At 42.9% G+C, this 16,977-nt stretch overlaps 1 protein-coding gene across 1 annotated transcript in view; it reads left to right on the plus strand.

The window, feature by feature from the left end:
- Positions 1-10,778, plus strand: part of LOC141107736 (olfactomedin-4-like) — a 46,333-nt gene extending 35,555 nt beyond the window's left edge. Inside the window, exons 4-5 of the mRNA XM_073598662.1 lie at positions 5,365-5,524; positions 9,597-10,778. Of these exons, the coding sequence (XP_073454763.1) occupies positions 5,365-5,524; positions 9,597-10,480 (1,044 nt within the window). The 3' untranslated portion in view covers positions 10,481-10,778. The remainder of the gene's footprint in view (positions 1-5,364; positions 5,525-9,596) is intronic.
- The last annotated feature ends 6,199 nt before the right edge of the window (positions 10,779-16,977 follow it).

Below are 16,977 nucleotides of genomic sequence, written 5' to 3' on the forward strand. Positions count from 1 at the left end.
GCGTATACTCAGACTATTCCATCTCTCGTGAGGTCTAACAGTGAAAAATTTACGCTAAACTCTCTGGCTTTTCGCATTGCCTGATGCAATTGTGGATCATGGGTTAACACTCCCATAGCCACTGCTTCCTTACCTGACAAAACAACACTGTCCACCCCTTCATCCCATAAGCTTAGGCGCCAACTCACTAGGGGCTCCCCAGACCTTTGTTTGTATTGTTTTGCCAGTTCATGGACTTCAGTTTGTGTAAACTCCCGTACTTCTTCAAATTCAACATCTCTGGGGTTGCGATAATGCACCTCCTCATCTGCCATATCCTCTCTATCATGTTGCCATTTCCTATGTTTAGTAATGAGAGGTCTGGCATACTTTTTCATTCCCACTAGCAGATCATCATGCAAAATATCAAACTCTCCTCATCCTCACTATCATTTCAGGAGAGCACATCCTCACAATCCCAATTTTGGGATGTGACAATGGCACGTACCCTGGCCTTACTGACAGGTTTACAGCCCTTCCCTTTCCTTAAGGCATTAATTGATATTGTCATGAGGGCTGCACACCGCTCTTGAAAATCATCAACCTGACTAGCGGTTGAACGTACACACTCTGAAGCAACTGCTAGCTGGTCTTTTAATAACTTAACTTCTGCCTTCTCCCTTCTATGTGATTCTGCATAAATAGCATGAAGGAAATATCAGCTCACTGTGGACACTGTCCTCTTCTCTTTTTTACTTAAATCCAACCGCTTAAGGCTAAAATCTACAAAATGATCTGAGACTTTATCACCCCAAGTCAGCTTCAAAGGAGAAGCATACTTCACAAATTCTTTAGCAAGAGGCTCCCACTCATTGTCTCTGGCCCAGATAGGTAAGCTGCACACTTCCTTCTGGCCATCAGAACCCTCTGCAACCTTCCTTTTCCTAAACCGCTTACGCAGCATTTTACCTAGCACAAGCTACACAACACACTACAGAAAAACAGGTCTGCTTCAATTGAATTATAGCACAGATCGCAGCACGAGCCCCCAAATGTTTTGCTTGTGCCCATCTAGCAAGGTTACTTTGTGGTATAAGCAAGGAAGCTGAGTGTGTAAGGGTGGTTTTACAATACAAGGATGCTGTACATACAAAACTATTACAGTATTAGGAATACAATACAAGACTGACAGATATCTATAACAAGCAAAATGCCTAGCAAATGTACAGCCTATGGTCTATAACAGTACAAATACACTTTTAAAATAACTTATCTTTTGTTACTGTATGTTCGTGATCTCCATTGACAACGATTCCTCTGGAGACCAGGCACTTTTCTTCTATCATGAGTGGCTTCTGATCTTAAAGCATGATGATGTGTGTTCCTAGCTTATGCCTGAATCCCCCTTTTTATGTGTCAGGCTGTTTACCATAGTTACCAAACAACAGAATACATACCTGTTTACTGTAGCTGTATAAACAGTGGACTGTTGAAACTGTCAATTGAATACAACAATGGTATCTACATACCTATTGTATGCAGCAGCATTTGCTTGAGAAATCTACGCAATCCAAAACCTGACAGTAATCTATGAGCAACCACTATTGTGTAATGTTATGTCTGATTAATAAGAAAAAAAAAAAATTTTTAACAAACACAGATGGCCACCAATGAATGCATGGAGAAGCCCCAACCAGGGAGTCTCCCCCAGTCAGGGGGTGGTTAGTGAGAAACAGAGAGAACAAGGAAAGGGGGATGGGGAAAGGCAGTAGTAAGGGGAGGGAGAAAGGTAGAGGGGGGAGAAAGGTAGAGGGAGGGAGAGGGGGGGCAAGGAGAGAAGGGGAGGTATAGTTGGTTTCAAAACGTGAGTATGTTGTGGTCCCCTGTTAGGCACTTATGGTGCCCTCAAGGGTCCGCCCTAATGGGGGGTGGATGAAGCGTTAGGGCCTGCTCAAAATCAAGCAGTAATAAGTCAATAGAGAAAAGAAACAAAGCACGTAGAGATGTACAGGGTGAGAGCATTGAGAACCATATGTTGCGGGTCTAAGTGCGAGATTGCAGGGGACAATATAGGGGAGAGCGGTCTGTTTGTCTGTGAGGGAAAATCCCCAGCCACAGCAGCGCCTGCCTGTGTGCCCTTCTTGTGGTGGCAGTGTTCGCCGGAGTAGCTCCTTTCAGTGCCATCTGAGTCCCCTCCGCCCCCCCCCCGTTATCGGCGGGTGTTTGCGGTCCCCGGGCATGTAAATGCAGCGTGCTCGGTCAGTTCAGCAGGTAGTTCTCAGCTCTCTCCCGAGCAGAGCTCCGGAAAGCACGTCCTCACACTTCCATCGCTAAGCCACGCCCCCTAACGTGAGATTTTTAAAGAGGACATTCAGCAACCCCCAGGTGTTAATATTTATTTATACATCTTTCGCTGAATAGAGCTATAATAGCACACTCGCCCACAATCCAGCACTCTATAGATACACCCCTCCAAGGCCACTGCTTGCTGAGGCCTGTGACATCATCAGGAGTTCAGATGTCTTTTATGGGTCCTAGTAGCCATCCTCCTGATGACGCAGCACTGCAAATGTGCAGTGTATTCTTCATAGCTCTAAAGACTCCAAAGAAAAAAGGCTCCCCCCCAAAAAAACAAAACAAAAACAAAGTTGTTGCAATATGATGACAGGGGAGAAGAGGAGCAATAAAAAGCAAAAGTCAGTAAAGGTCTGGTTTAAGTTGGATACATTCTATCTGAAGAGACACCATCATTTTTCCCATTTACATGGCATGCTCCTCCATCCCATAAAAAAGTAATTCCCCCCACTTTATCCCTCTTTTCTTTACCTCATTTCCCTTATTTCCTTTCCCTCCTTTTTAACAAGGTTTCTTTCATTTATATCATATGCTGAGTAGTTTGGTGCTATAAGTCTGTAAGAGTCTTTTAGAATTTTTTATGTCTCGCTTAACCACTTGACAACTGGGCACTTAAACCCCCCTTCGTGACCAGACCAATTTTCAGCTTTCAGTGCTCTCACACTTTGAATGACAATTACTCAGTCATGTAATACTGTACCCAAATGAAATTTTTGTCCCTTTTTTTCATACAAATAGAGCTTTCTTTTGGTGGTATTTGATCACCTCTGTTTTTTTTTTTATTTTTTGCGCTATAAATGAAAAAAGACCAAAAATATTGAAAAAAAAAACGCATTTTTCTTTGTTTCTGTGATAAAATTTTGCAAATTATTAATTTTTCTTCATGAATTTTGCACACAATTTATACTGTTACATATCTTTGGTAAAAATAACCCAAAATATTATTTGGTATTTGTGAAAGTTATAGAGTCTACAAGCTGAGTTGCAAATCATAAAAAATTGATCACACCTGATGTACTTGTGGCCTATCTCATTTCTTGCGACCCTAACAAGCCAGGAAAGTACAAATACCCCCCAAATTACCCCTTTTTATGAAAGCAGACATTCCAAGGTATTTAGTATTTTTCCCACAATTCTTTGCAAAATTAGGATTTTTTTTATTTATTTTTTTTCCACAAAATTGTCATTGTAATAAGTTATTTCTCTCACATGGCATGTGTATACCACAAATGACGCCCCAAAGTACATTCTGCTACTCCTCCTGAGTATTACGATACCACATGTGTGTGACTTTTCCACAGCCTAGCCACATAGAGAGGCCCAACGTGCAGGGAGCACCATCACATGTTCTAGGAGCAAAAATTACACATCTAACTTGTTGACTACCTATTACGCTTTTGAAGGCCCGGGAGCACTAGGACAATGACACGTGACACTGATGTGGCACTGATGACATATGGCACTGATACGTGGCACTGATGGCATGTGACACTGATGTGGCACTGATGACAGATGGCACTAATACGTGGTACTGATGATAGATGGCACTGATACGTGGCACTGATGACATGTGATGCTGATAACAGATAGCACGTGACACTGACAGGTGGCACTGATGACAGATGGCACTGATACATGGCACTGATGAGACGTGACACTAATAACAGATGGCACATGGCACTGACAGGTGGCACTGGGGACAGGTGGCACTGATAGGTGGCACTGGGGACAGGTGGCACTGGGGACAGATGGCACTGATAGGTGGCACTGGGGACAGATGGCACTGATAGGTGGCACTGGGGACAGATGGCGCTGATAGGTGGCACTGGAGACAGGTGGCACTGTGGACAGGGTGATTTTTTTACTCACGCTGCAGCAGGGAGCTCTCCCTCCTCACACGCAGTCTCTGTGTGAGGAGGGAGAGCCGGCAATGTGAGATGATCTCATATGTTTATATATGAGATCATCTCTCATTGGACACTCCGATCAAGTGCTAAATGGCCATTTAGCACGATCTGTGATTGGCTGTGTCAAAGAGACACAGCCAACACAGATTTCCCCCAATGTGCGCCCGTGACGGCACGCAGGGAGGATGTAAACAGGAGGACGTCCAGGGACGCCCTCCCGGCAATTGAGCGCCGCACTGTAGCCGTCTTTCGGCTATAGCGTGGGTGCAAAGTGGTTAAAGAACTCTATTTGTTGATGTTAACGCTTCCTGTCTATGTCAATGTTATTTTTCAAACCTTGTAAGCCAGTATTTTCTTGAAAGCCTTGAATAAAGAAAAAATCTTAAACAAAGAATTTTTTTTTGGAAACTCAACAAATAATTTTTTTAATATTTAACAACAATGTGTAGGCTCCATCACACATTTTCCATCGGATTTTCTGACACACAAAGTTTGAGAGCAGGCTATAAAATTTTCCGACAACAAAATCCGTTGTCGAAATTTCCGATCGTGTGTACACAAATCCGACGCACAAAGTGCCACGCACGCTCAGAATAAATAAAGAGATGAAAGCTATTGGCTACTGCCCCGTTTATAGTCCCGACGTACGTGTTTTACGTCACCGCGTTCAGAACGATCGGATTTTCTGACAATTTTGTGTGACTGTGTGTATGCAAGACAAGTTTGAGCCAACATCCGTCGGAAAAAATCCTAGGATTTTGTTGTCAGGATGTCCGATCAATGTCCGACCGTGTGTACGGGGCATTAGATGGATTTCGTTTTGAATAGATATAGAATGCTTCAATCCCTCATTGACTTTATATATCAATAGCAGACACTGGCAGCAAGATCTCCTACCTAATTCATACCTTAGGCTACAAGTTACCCTTTAGTAACTGTCAGCCATTAGATGATCTACCTTTGCATGATGACATCTACCAAATGCAACTCCATCTTACAGAAGAGACATTTCCACCAATCACCTCAGTGAGGAGGATGGGATCATGTCCAATCTAAAAGCAGTCACAAGTACAGTGTTCTGTTTGAAAATTTCTCTACCATTTTGTCTGTATTTTCTTTGTAGATCCGTAATATTTCCATCATGGTGAACCAGTTGGAAATCTATGATAAGAACAACGTGCTAGTGATCAGACGGGAGATTGAGGCTCTGAAGAAGCGTCTGGAGGAATGTGAGAAGAACAGTACAAAACCAGGGTATCCTTCTGTTCCTTCACCTGATATTGGTAGGTTAGAAGAAAGACTGAAATTCAGAGGACAAATGTTACCTTTAACAATGTATAATGCAATACAGCACCCATGGGACATTCTCCACACTTTTTGTTGGCATTTTTGGTTCTCTCCCTCTAAAAGTATCTAGGTACCTGGCTGTCATACTGAACCTCTGGCTTCAATATATTGAGTCACTGCCCTGCAACAAGTATAAAGATGAGTTCTGCTTTTTCTGATCTGAATATTTTTACTGGGTCAGATACTTAGAAATTATTAAACGTGGCAACTAGAATTGTTTAGGAATGGTTGGCCCCATATTTCTTTCAGTCCAAAAGTTTATACACCTGCATAATTTTTAAAAACACAAGATGCCTTTTTAGGCCAGAACAGATAAGGGGATGATACAAAACCAAACTTTATGCCTATGGCAGCTCTGAAGGAGAACACCCATTGGGTAGGTCAGAAAACTAGCCATGGACATGGCTCTCCCCTGAGATAAGTGTAGTATCAGCATCTGCTTATTCTGCTCTAACTTTATATTTCCTGTCTGCAATGCTGGAAGGTTTTTTGCACACATCGAGCCTGATGCCATCAGTATGCATAAATCACTCAATATCTCTGCTCTGCTGTGGTTTCTTCCCCTGGCTCTGTATTGCAGGATGTGAGGTCATATACAGTACTTACCTTCCTGTTACTCTCTCATAGATTCATTCAGCCATTGGGAACTAGAAAATACAACTTTGTAAGTGCTCTACGCAGATCTCCTATCAGAGTTTACAGAAGGCTGGATGTCTGCCTTCCCCATGTCACAACACTAGGTCAATCATCAGGCATCATCATTGTAACATAAAAGGAACAAAGTCCTATACTTCTTCATACCCAGAAGTAACAGGTGTGATGTACATGATCTCTGCACTGAGATTTTACAGCTGTGGGATAACAATCTAAGTACCAGAAGATTTATGCCCCGTAAACACGGTCCGATTTTCCGACGGAAAATGTGTGATAGGACCTTGTTGTCGGAAATTCCGATCGTGTGTAGGCTCCATCACACATTTTCCATCAGATTTTCCAACACACAAAGTTTGAGAGCAGGCTATAACATTTTCTGACAACAAAATCCGTTGTCGGAATTTCCGATCGTGTGTACACAAATCCGACGCACGAAGTGCCACACATGCTCAGAATAAATAAAGAGATGAAAGCTATTGGCTACTGCCCCGTTTATAGTCCCGACGTACGTGTTTTATGTCACTGCGTTCAGAATGATCGGATTTTCCGACAACTTTGTGTGACCGTGTGTATGCAAGACAAGTTTGAGCCAACATCCGTCAGAAAAAATCCTAGGATTTTGTTGTCGAAATGTCCGATCAATGTCCGACCGTGTGTATGGGGCATAAGAGTGACCATCACTGGGGCAAGTCAACTGAGCAGTTAACCCTTTACACATACACATGGTAAGTACCACCACATATTAATGGAAACATGCACCGTTCACACTCACCATCCACAGTTGCTATTCTGACCTTGCTGCTATGCCCAGAAAAAGAATACATTAGTAGAAAGAAAAGATTGGAAAGGTTATTAAAAGTTTATAAATTTGTTATTGTTACACAAAAATTACAAGAAATACCTAAAGTGGCTCTTCAGTCACTTTTAGAAAAATTAAAAGTCAGGAGCTACAAAAACTGTAGCTGCTGTCTCTTAATAATTAGACACTGACCTGTCCCATGATCCAGCACTGTCATCACTGGGCTTCAGTCCCAGGTGCCCCATATTAACTGTGGGCAGCCGGTTGTGACTGCTTGCTGCTTCACAGTCGGCTGCTCACTGCGCATGCATAATGGTCCCGCAGCTTTCTGGGACCTGTGACATGTCCCAGAAGGCTGTGGGGGAAGGGGGGGAAACTTCAGCACTTCCTGAAGTGGGTGCAGGTACCTGTCAAAACCAATTACCTGCTCCCCCACCAAAAACAAAAGGGCCAAATGTGAAGAAGGAGGGGGGAAGGAGGAGGAAGAGCATAACTTTCCCTTTTGGGGGAAGTTCTGCTTTTAGTAAAGACCATGTGTTCTTGGTACATTACAGAGATCAGGTCACTTGAAGAAGGCCTATTTTATGTTCCAAGAGTCACTGGCCCTCATAGAGTGACCCTCAGCAATCATTAGTAGTTCTGATGGTAAATTAAGAGTTCCCAGCTGGAGCTATCTTTTCATGTCTCTGGACAGGGTGTTGCTGAGATAGCTCCACCCAATCTAAAGGTCTGAGGAATGTGTTGTAGGTGTGTTATAATGTGTTTTGTGCATGTGTTTTATAATACCCAGTACCTTAATGCCAACTTCTGGGTAGCTCTAGATTTCAATAGGACAATGCTCCACAGTCTGAAAACCAGTACATCATTTATCAGGATTAAATTATGGGTTTTTAGAGACCAGATATAATATATTTCTGTTGTGTATTTCTCCTATAAAGTCCAATTGGTAATTTCATCCTTCTGAACCTTTTAATATAGTCATCTTTGATGTCCAAGTGTTATCTTCTTATATATTAACGTAATCACTTGTGTGGGTGTGGGTTCACACATATGCGATATGGATGTGGCTTACACCACATCCAATTCACAAAATAACAAAACAAAAATAGCTTCTCTTATTTGAAAAACATCTCATGATGTTTGGATGTTCTCGGTGGGCATCTGTCAACACCACCATTGGTAGTGGCGTTGGTAGTGCTTCATCTTTTCAAGTTGCATAGTAGAACATTTTGCATGTAAGACAAATTTATGACTGCACACATTCTTGCCAATACCCCTGATGAAAGTGCTTGAACCAGAAACGCGTCAGATACCAGAGATACGATTTTTTGTACCATCAATAAATATTTTTGCTAATCTATTTATGTGTGGTTGTTGCCTATAAAGTCCCAATGAAGGGGGGGCCTTCTTTTTTCCTACACAATAGGGATGTGGTGACAACACACTGTTCTGACATGGTGAAATCCCCCTTTTGCATCCAATTCACAGAACATTTGAAAATATGTTCTTTTCAATGGGCCTGGTTCACATATGTGTGTTGCATCCACAGTCTGCATTGCACAAAAAAGTGTGCGTTTTCTAGGCAGTGTGGTGCGAATTGCAGACACAGAATCTTCATTGGCGACGCATCTGATTCGCAGATGTGTTCCGTTCTGAACACAAATTCTCTTCTCACTACACCCTCTCCCTGGTCAGCTGATACGCAGCTACAATAGAGAGAAATGACTGAACAACAGATTTTTATTTTTGAAGGGAAACCGGAGCTGCAATTCGCACCGCACATGTGTGAACCCAGCCTTAAGGAGGATCTGTTGCATTGCTTTGCATGGACAAAGCACAGATTTGTTTTCAAGTCTATATGCAGAATTTTTTATCATCTGCTTTGCTTCTTTGTTTGTATATGTACCAGATAATGTAGTTTACTAGTTGTGCCACATGTATTTAAGCTAATTATAATAATTTTTTCTTTTGTGTGTCTACATAATTTTGTTGCCTTTCAAAATTCTGTGGTTGAGTCATTTCAAGCTGATATTGATGAATAATTGTAAAATAATATTGGTAGGTCTTGCCAGGGTCCACTTGAGTTTGAGGCTAAAATCTTCTACAGTATTATGAAGCTTTTTCAAAGCAATTTAAAAAGTTTTCCTTTTTCCCCCAAAAAACATGTGGAACAACCATAGAAAAGCGACAGGGGGCTTACAAAAACATTGGCTCACTCTTTCCTTTCCCCCACTATAATCATCATTCTCAGCCAACCAAGACAATCCATAAATATAATATGTCTGTATTTTAGCAGATTGATTTACCTACAGATATTGTAAGGCGTTGAAATCACACCTTGCCAGATGTCCAATGATAAAGTTGAGCCGGCAACTCGGTTTAATCCTTGAATAAGAACTTTGTCAAATGTAGCTGGCAATGCTTGAAATAACAAAGTGTTCTTAGCAAAGCCTTGTCTGGCCAAGATGTTGCAATTTGTTGCCTTTACATTTTGTTTTGTATTTTGCATTTTATTTTTTTTAAACATTTTCTATTAATTTATTTATTTTTTGCAGGTACTTGTGAACATGGCCAGATCATTAACATCAGCAAACCGTTTGTAGTCCAAATTAACTGGTTGCTAGGTACCTATTTGTATGGAGGATGGGGAAGAGATTCACTACTAGGAGCTGATCAGAATGTCCAGTGGGTGGCTCCTCTAAAAACTGATGGAAGAATGATGGAATCCTTGCAATTCTACCCTTCATATAATGATCTCACAATCTACAGTGGTGCCTCAGGGAGGACTCTTTCCGTGTGGGATACTTATAACAGTAGATATGTTTATACTAACTGTGGTCAAGGTGGTGGAATGATCTTGTACAACAACATGTTGTACTATAACTGCTACAACACCTTGAACATCTGTAAATATGACTGGAAAAACAATGTGTACACCCGAGCTGCACTTCCTGGTGCCACATACACAAACCGGTTCTCCTACTCACACACTGCTTGGCAGGACATTGACTTAGCTGCTGATGAAGAGGGTCTTTGGGTCATTTATGCAACTGAGGAGAATGCTGGAAACATTGTCATCAGCAAATTTAATGATACTAGTCTTACAGTACTGCAGACCTGGAACACCAACCAGTTCAAACATGGAGTCAGCAATGCTTTCATGGTGTGCGGGGTCTTGTATGCTACGCGAGCCATCAGCACAAAGCAAGAGGAGATCTTCTACATGTATGATACCAAAACTAATGAGGAAGGGAGGTTGAGTGTAGTTTTCGATAAGCTGAAGGAGAAAGTGCAAAGTCTGTCCTACAATCCTAATGATCACAGGCTCTACATGTATAATGATGCCTTCCTGATCCATTATGACATCTCTTTCACTTCACTATCCAAACCAAAATCTAACATTATACATTCCAAAATAAACCCTATCAATATCAAATAGATAAAGCAACATAAAATTAATACAAGCTACTCCAAGTTATATGTGTCAGATGTTGTAATATATCCATTTTCATCAACTATGATCACCTCAGACAAACCATAACAAAAAAAGTACCAATATGTGAAGATTTCCAGATTCTGCTTGTTCAGATAAAACCAAAATACAGGGGAATGCTTGTTGAATAACACTGATAATTATACTTGTCTATTAACATTTGTTCTGAATCAAATTAAATGACGCATAAATGCTATGTAATTTCCTATCAAATAATAGTAAATAAATAAACACTTTAGCATGGCATATGGTTTGGGTGAATTTTTGTTTTGCCTTCTTTTTGCAGAAATTGCCACCTCAAACAAACTGTTCAACTGACCTGAAACTGGGAATTAATATGCAGATTCAGAGTAAAACTAGTGGGCTTGCATATGTCAATAAAGTACAAGATTCTAATGTTTATCCACTCCAAAAACTAAAAAATTAAATTTTGCTTGCATTTTACTTCATTGACACTTAAAGTTAGGAGAAAAAATAATTCCGCTCCATGGAATTTGTTGACTTATTTCAACATACTGCCTACAGATAAAGGTGATATACTTAAATAAATTCTACATACAATTGACATGAAGTACTCATTTTTATGATTCAAATTAACAAGAATACAAAGGTATCATGGAAAAAGTACACCCCCCATACACAACAAGTGCACTGCACGTGGGCCCTGAGGGGGGGGGGGCTTACTGTGCTCTGACAGACACTGCACACATGGATGAGACATGTCAGGGGCAGTGGTGGAGCTGTCAGGGTTGCACTTGCGACCGGACCCTGGAGTTCTGACACTGTAGGGCGGGCTGCCACCCACCCCAAAACTCTTCTACTAATATGAGAGGGGCACTTGTCTCATTCACAGGCAGACAGACAGTATCCACGCATTGGTCTGCCCCGCCCATCTTCTCCGCCCATTCAGTTCCCAGCTGTAGGGTAGGGAGATGCCGTGTTGGCCGGTAGAGACTGAAAGAGAAAGTCAGCTGACCCTGCCCGGGCCAGTAGAGTGAAGGGGGAGTAGCACTCCCCCATGAGAAGAAACACCATGTCAAGCTAGGAGTTATTGAACACACGTAAAGAAAGGAATCTGGAGATAACAGGGAGACTGAGCAAGGAGGAGGAACCAAGTGATCTGCAAGTGAGTACCACTGATACCATCCCCCCACCACCAGCGCTGCCACTGATTTCACTCCCCCCACCACCACCACTGCCACTGATTTCACCCCCCCACCGCTGTCACTGATTCCTCAAGTTCCATCACTGTGGGCGGGCCCCAAGAGCCAGGACTGTGGCTCCATGGTAGAGTTGCTGGCTGCAGTTGCAAGCAGGGAGTGTCTCTCTCTCATACTGCCCAGACCCAGCACTGACAGCCCACTCCCTCCCCCCTCCCCCCTCCCTCACACAGAGGAGAGAGGAGAGAGAGAAAGCTGGACCTACTCCTCCTCCTCTGACATAAACCCCTCTCCTCTGATGTGTGCCTGTGGCCCCACCCACTGCCATACAGCCCGTACTCCTCTCCTGCACATATTACCCACCGCCATACACTCCGCACTCCTCTTCCTGCACATACTACCCACCACCATACACTCTGTACCTCTCTCCCTGCACATACTACTGGCATAAACTCTGCACTGCTCTCCATGCGCATACTACCCACCGCTATACACTCCGTACCCCTCCTGCACAATACACCTACCGCCATGCACTCCTCTTCCTGCACATACTACCCACCACCATGCACTCCGTACCCCTCCTGCACATACTACCTACCGCCATGCACTCCGCACTCCTCTTCCTGCACATACTACCCACCACCATACACTCCGTACCCCTCCTGTACATACTACTTACCGCCATACACTCCGCACTCCTCTCCTGCACATACTACCCACCACTGTACACTCCGCACTCCTCTCCTGCACATGCTACTCTGCACATGCTACCCACTGCCATACACTCCATACCCCTCTCCTGCACATACTACCCACCACTGTACACTCCGCACTCCTCTCCTGCACATGCTACCCACTGCCATACACTCCATACCCCTCTCCTCACATACTACCTACCCATACACTCCGCACTCCTCTCCTGCACATACTACCCACCACCGCACACTGCGCACTCCTCCTGCACATACTACCCACCACCATACACTCCGCACTGTACATTCCCTATTACCACATTCTGCACTATGTAAGTCAGCTCAAACTCTATTTAACCACATCCTCTTTAAGCCATGCCCAATATGTAGCACAATTTAAACCACACCCACTTTTTGCCACGGCACACATTTTTTTTTTCTCAATGTCTAGGGCCCACTTTTGTTCTTGCACACAGGCCCACTTATTTCATGATATGCCCCTGGTTCCCATAATTAGAACCTCCTTAGAGGGTATGAGGTGGATACTGTCTTATTTAAACCTCTGGCATTTAGGGTCTGGTGTTTGCTTTGCTATTGACATGTGTGGTGTTTTTATGCCACAATAAACAGAGCTCTCTAAGGCTCTCAGAAAGAAAATTGTGGATGCCTATGTGTCTGGTAAGATTTTTAAAAAGATTTAAAAAATATTTGAAATCAATTATTCCACTGTAGGGAAAATGATCGACAAGTGACATAGATTCCAAACAACTCCTAATTTGTAGACATGTGCGAAATGAAATTATGTACTCGGTGCTATAGTTATTACTTGTACATCAAATAAAATTATAATGAGGCTGCTGCTGTCATTTAGGTTATTAAACCCTATAACATTAATCCATAAAACTACAGCGCTGCCACTATTTATCTATCTTTATGTATGACTCTAAGAATATGTGTAAGTGTGAATATGAAAGCTAATATCATTTCTATCTTCAATAACTGTTGTTTCAAACCTTAAATTTGCAGTTTTTAGAGTCATACATAAAGATAGGTGAATAGTGGCAACACTGTAGTATTATAGATTCACATGTGCAAAATGAAAAAAAGTGTTTTGTTTCTTTTTGATATGTTATTTAACTAATTGTGTTTCATTAGATTTGGTAAATTTGTTTAATTCGTTTTCGAAATTCGTTTTGTTTCATTTTTTTGAGTTCGAAAAAATTCAACCAATTTTGAAAAAAAAATTGCCTGAGTTTGAACTTTGTCTGATTTTCACATTTCATAATTTATTCTATTCGAAATTCACATTTCGGAAGATGGCTATATTCTTTCTATTATTATTTTCTGTTCTATTGTTTGTTCTAATGTTTTCAAATTTGTTTCAAATTCAAATCAAATTCGAATTTCGGCTGAATTTCATTTAGTTATTTCTGATTCATTTAAAGCATAACTCCACTTTTGTTGAGAAAAAAGCATTCCCTTCTAGGTGATCTATGTACATTACAAGGATTTTAACAAATTTTGTTGCAGATTCCTACCTTGTGTTATTCGGAAAAAATCCTTGTGTGTTTGTCTTTATCCATGTGGAAAAGTGAATCTAATTGGGGTGGTTTCATAATTATTAACCAGCAAGGCCATTTGGTGCCCAGGGCGAAGATGGCAAACTGCGCCCCCCCCCCATTTTTAATAAAGAATCAATGTCATTTCAAAACAAGAATATACTTAAAACAATACAAGTTCAATTATGTTTAATGCTATAGAAACAGAGTTCACTCACACATTTTAATATGTATTTTTATTGGAGGCACTTTGAAATAATAATGCAACAAATGTGCTTGTAGAAAGGCCTGGTTAACTGTTTTTTCTGTCAAGGCCCATGTGAACATACTAAAGTTTTCAGTTTTGCATTATTTTGTGTGAGGTAGTGCCCCAATACCAAATATTCACATAAATAGGAAAAGTGCAAAAATCAAAACATTTCACAAACTTCTCAACCAACATATATGGCCTTCAGCAAAAAAGAACCCTTAATACAAAATACTAATATATAAAAGTGCAAAATCAAAGGGATTACACTATTTCTCACTGAAACATATAACATTCAACTGTAATCTTTCCTAAAGGTAGTCAGAGTATCACAGAGTATTGCAGAGTATGGCTGGGTATGGCAGAGTATTGCAGGGTGTTGCAGAGTCTTGCGGGGTATTGCAGAGTATTGCGGGGTATTGCAGAGTACTGCGGGGTATTGCAGAGTATTGCACAGTATTGCGGGGTATTGCAGAGTATGGCAGGGTATTGCAGAGTATGGCAGGGTATCGCCGAGTATGGCGGGGTATCGCCGAGTATCACAGAGTATGGCTGGGTATTGCAGGGTATTGCAGGGTATTGTATAAAACAAGTGCAGCGCTAAACCATAATCATAAAACATATAAATACCAGAGTTTGCCCCAGTTGAAGGCTTTTCAGTCGAAACGCGTAGGACGTTTGCTTCCCACGTTGCCATTATTTTATCCAGTGATCACTTTTTTATTCTGTAAGGTTTTGTATACAATAAAACCCTTTTATTTTTTGACCTATGCTATGTGGAGCCCCCCTTTTTTCTTTTTTCTCCATGATTCCATATACGATCTGACCATCTGACCACCTCTGACCTTTTTGAATCCATCCGATGTGGGAGAGTGCGACAGTGAGGGGATAGTTACCATCTGGGACCATCCAGGCTGTCGATAACTGCGACTCAAGGGATACATCCCACCATCCGGGCTGTCGGTGACTGCGACTCAAGGGATACATCCTACCCATCCAAGACCGGGATCGAAGGGATAGCCGCTGGATTCCACGGGAGACCACCTCCACAGGCTCTGTCAGACGTACTGCCATACGGCAGATATGTCCCACTTCATCTGGTAAGAGTATCCAACTCTAGATGTTTATGTCACATACCTGATGGCGAGCCTGACGTGTAGAGGAAGGCCTCCCGTACAACTCCGGCTCAAGGGCCGCTGGTAGTGGAACAGCTGGCGCTGGAGCACGGTGGAGTAAGAGTGCCTATGGAAGTCCCGAAGTCTGAGCAGGAAGTTGCCGGAACACACAGGTGGACGGCTGGACTTGACTGGAAGCAGACAGGAGAGTCGCTGGATCACTGGCAGGTCTCGGCAGCAGAGAGACAGATCAGATGACTCAGCTGGCAGGAACGTGGTCAGGTCACAGACCGAATAGGCAACGGCTAGGCAGATCAGGTACAACAGCAGGCAGGAGAGAGGTCAGGTCACAGGCAGGTTTGGCAGCAGGTAGGCAGATCAGGTGCAAACAGCAGGCAGGAGAGAAGTCGGGTCACAGGCAGGTTCGGCACCGGGTAGGTAGATCAGGTACAAACAGCAGGCAGGAGAGAAGTCAGGTCACAGGCAGATTCGGCAACAGGTAGGCAGATCAGGTACAAACAGCAGGCAGGAGAGAAGTCAGGTAGCAGGCCGGAACGATGATCGGAAGTCAACACAGGTAGCAAGAATTCAGGTACACGCTGTAGACCAAGCAGCAACCAGCCAGTACTAAGTCCGTGTTTAAATAGGCCGTCGCGTATTCGCCGATGCGCCCGTAGTTCTTCTGTGAATCCCTTGCTGGCGCCTGCGCACAGGCGTATGCTTGCAAGCATTAGCTGTATTCTGCAGATGACTTCCCTGACATTGCCCCCCCCTTACGGGCAGCCCCGGATGCCCAGTTGGTTCCTCTTCAGGGGATGACTGCGGAAGAAGGCACGTATTAAGTCCATAGCATGTACATTCCGCTCTGGTTCCCAGGAGTTCTCCTCCGGTCCATAACCTCTCCACTTGATCAGATACTGTAATTGACCCCTTCTCCTTCTACAGTCTATAATCGCTTCCACCTCAAACTCCTCGTCTCCACTGACCATCACCGGTTCGGGTGGTCTAGACTCCCGATTAGGAAAGGGATCAGGCAATGCGGGCTTTAACAAAGATACATGAAATACCGGATGTATGCTGAAGCATTCTGGTAGGGATAGCTCGTAAGAAACATCATTAATCTTTCTCCTCACAGGAAATGGCCCAAGGAATTTAGGGGCCAACTTCTTTGACGGGCAGGCCAGTCTCAGATTTGTTGTTGCCAACCAAACCCGGTCCCCTGGTTGCAGAATGAGTTCCCCTCTCCTCTTCGTATCGAAAGCTCTTTTATTATCCTGTTGAGCCTTGGTTACGGTTTCCTTCAACAGCTTGTTATTGCGATTAAAGAAGTCTACAGTGCTTTGGACAGCCGGTACTGAAGACTCAGGGACAAGGTCAGGCAAAAAGGTGGGATGGAAGCCATAATTAGAGAAGAATGGAGATTGCTTGGTGGCTGCATGACAGGAGTTGTTATATGCAAACTCGGCCAAGGGTAAGAGAGACACCCAATCATCCTGCACAAACGAAGTGAAACAACGGATGTACTGTTCCAGCGTCTGATTGGTCCGTTCAGTTTGACCGTTAGACTGCGGATGATATGCGGATGACATGGAAAGTTTGATTCTTAAAGCTTCACACAGTGCCCTCCAAAACCTTGAAGTAAATTGGGCTCCGCAGTCAGAGACAATGTC

Source organism: Aquarana catesbeiana, linkage group LG09, assembly GCF_042186555.1.
Source record: "Aquarana catesbeiana isolate 2022-GZ linkage group LG09, ASM4218655v1, whole genome shotgun sequence".
Classification (NCBI taxonomy): Eukaryota; Metazoa; Chordata; class Amphibia; order Anura; family Ranidae; genus Aquarana; species Aquarana catesbeiana.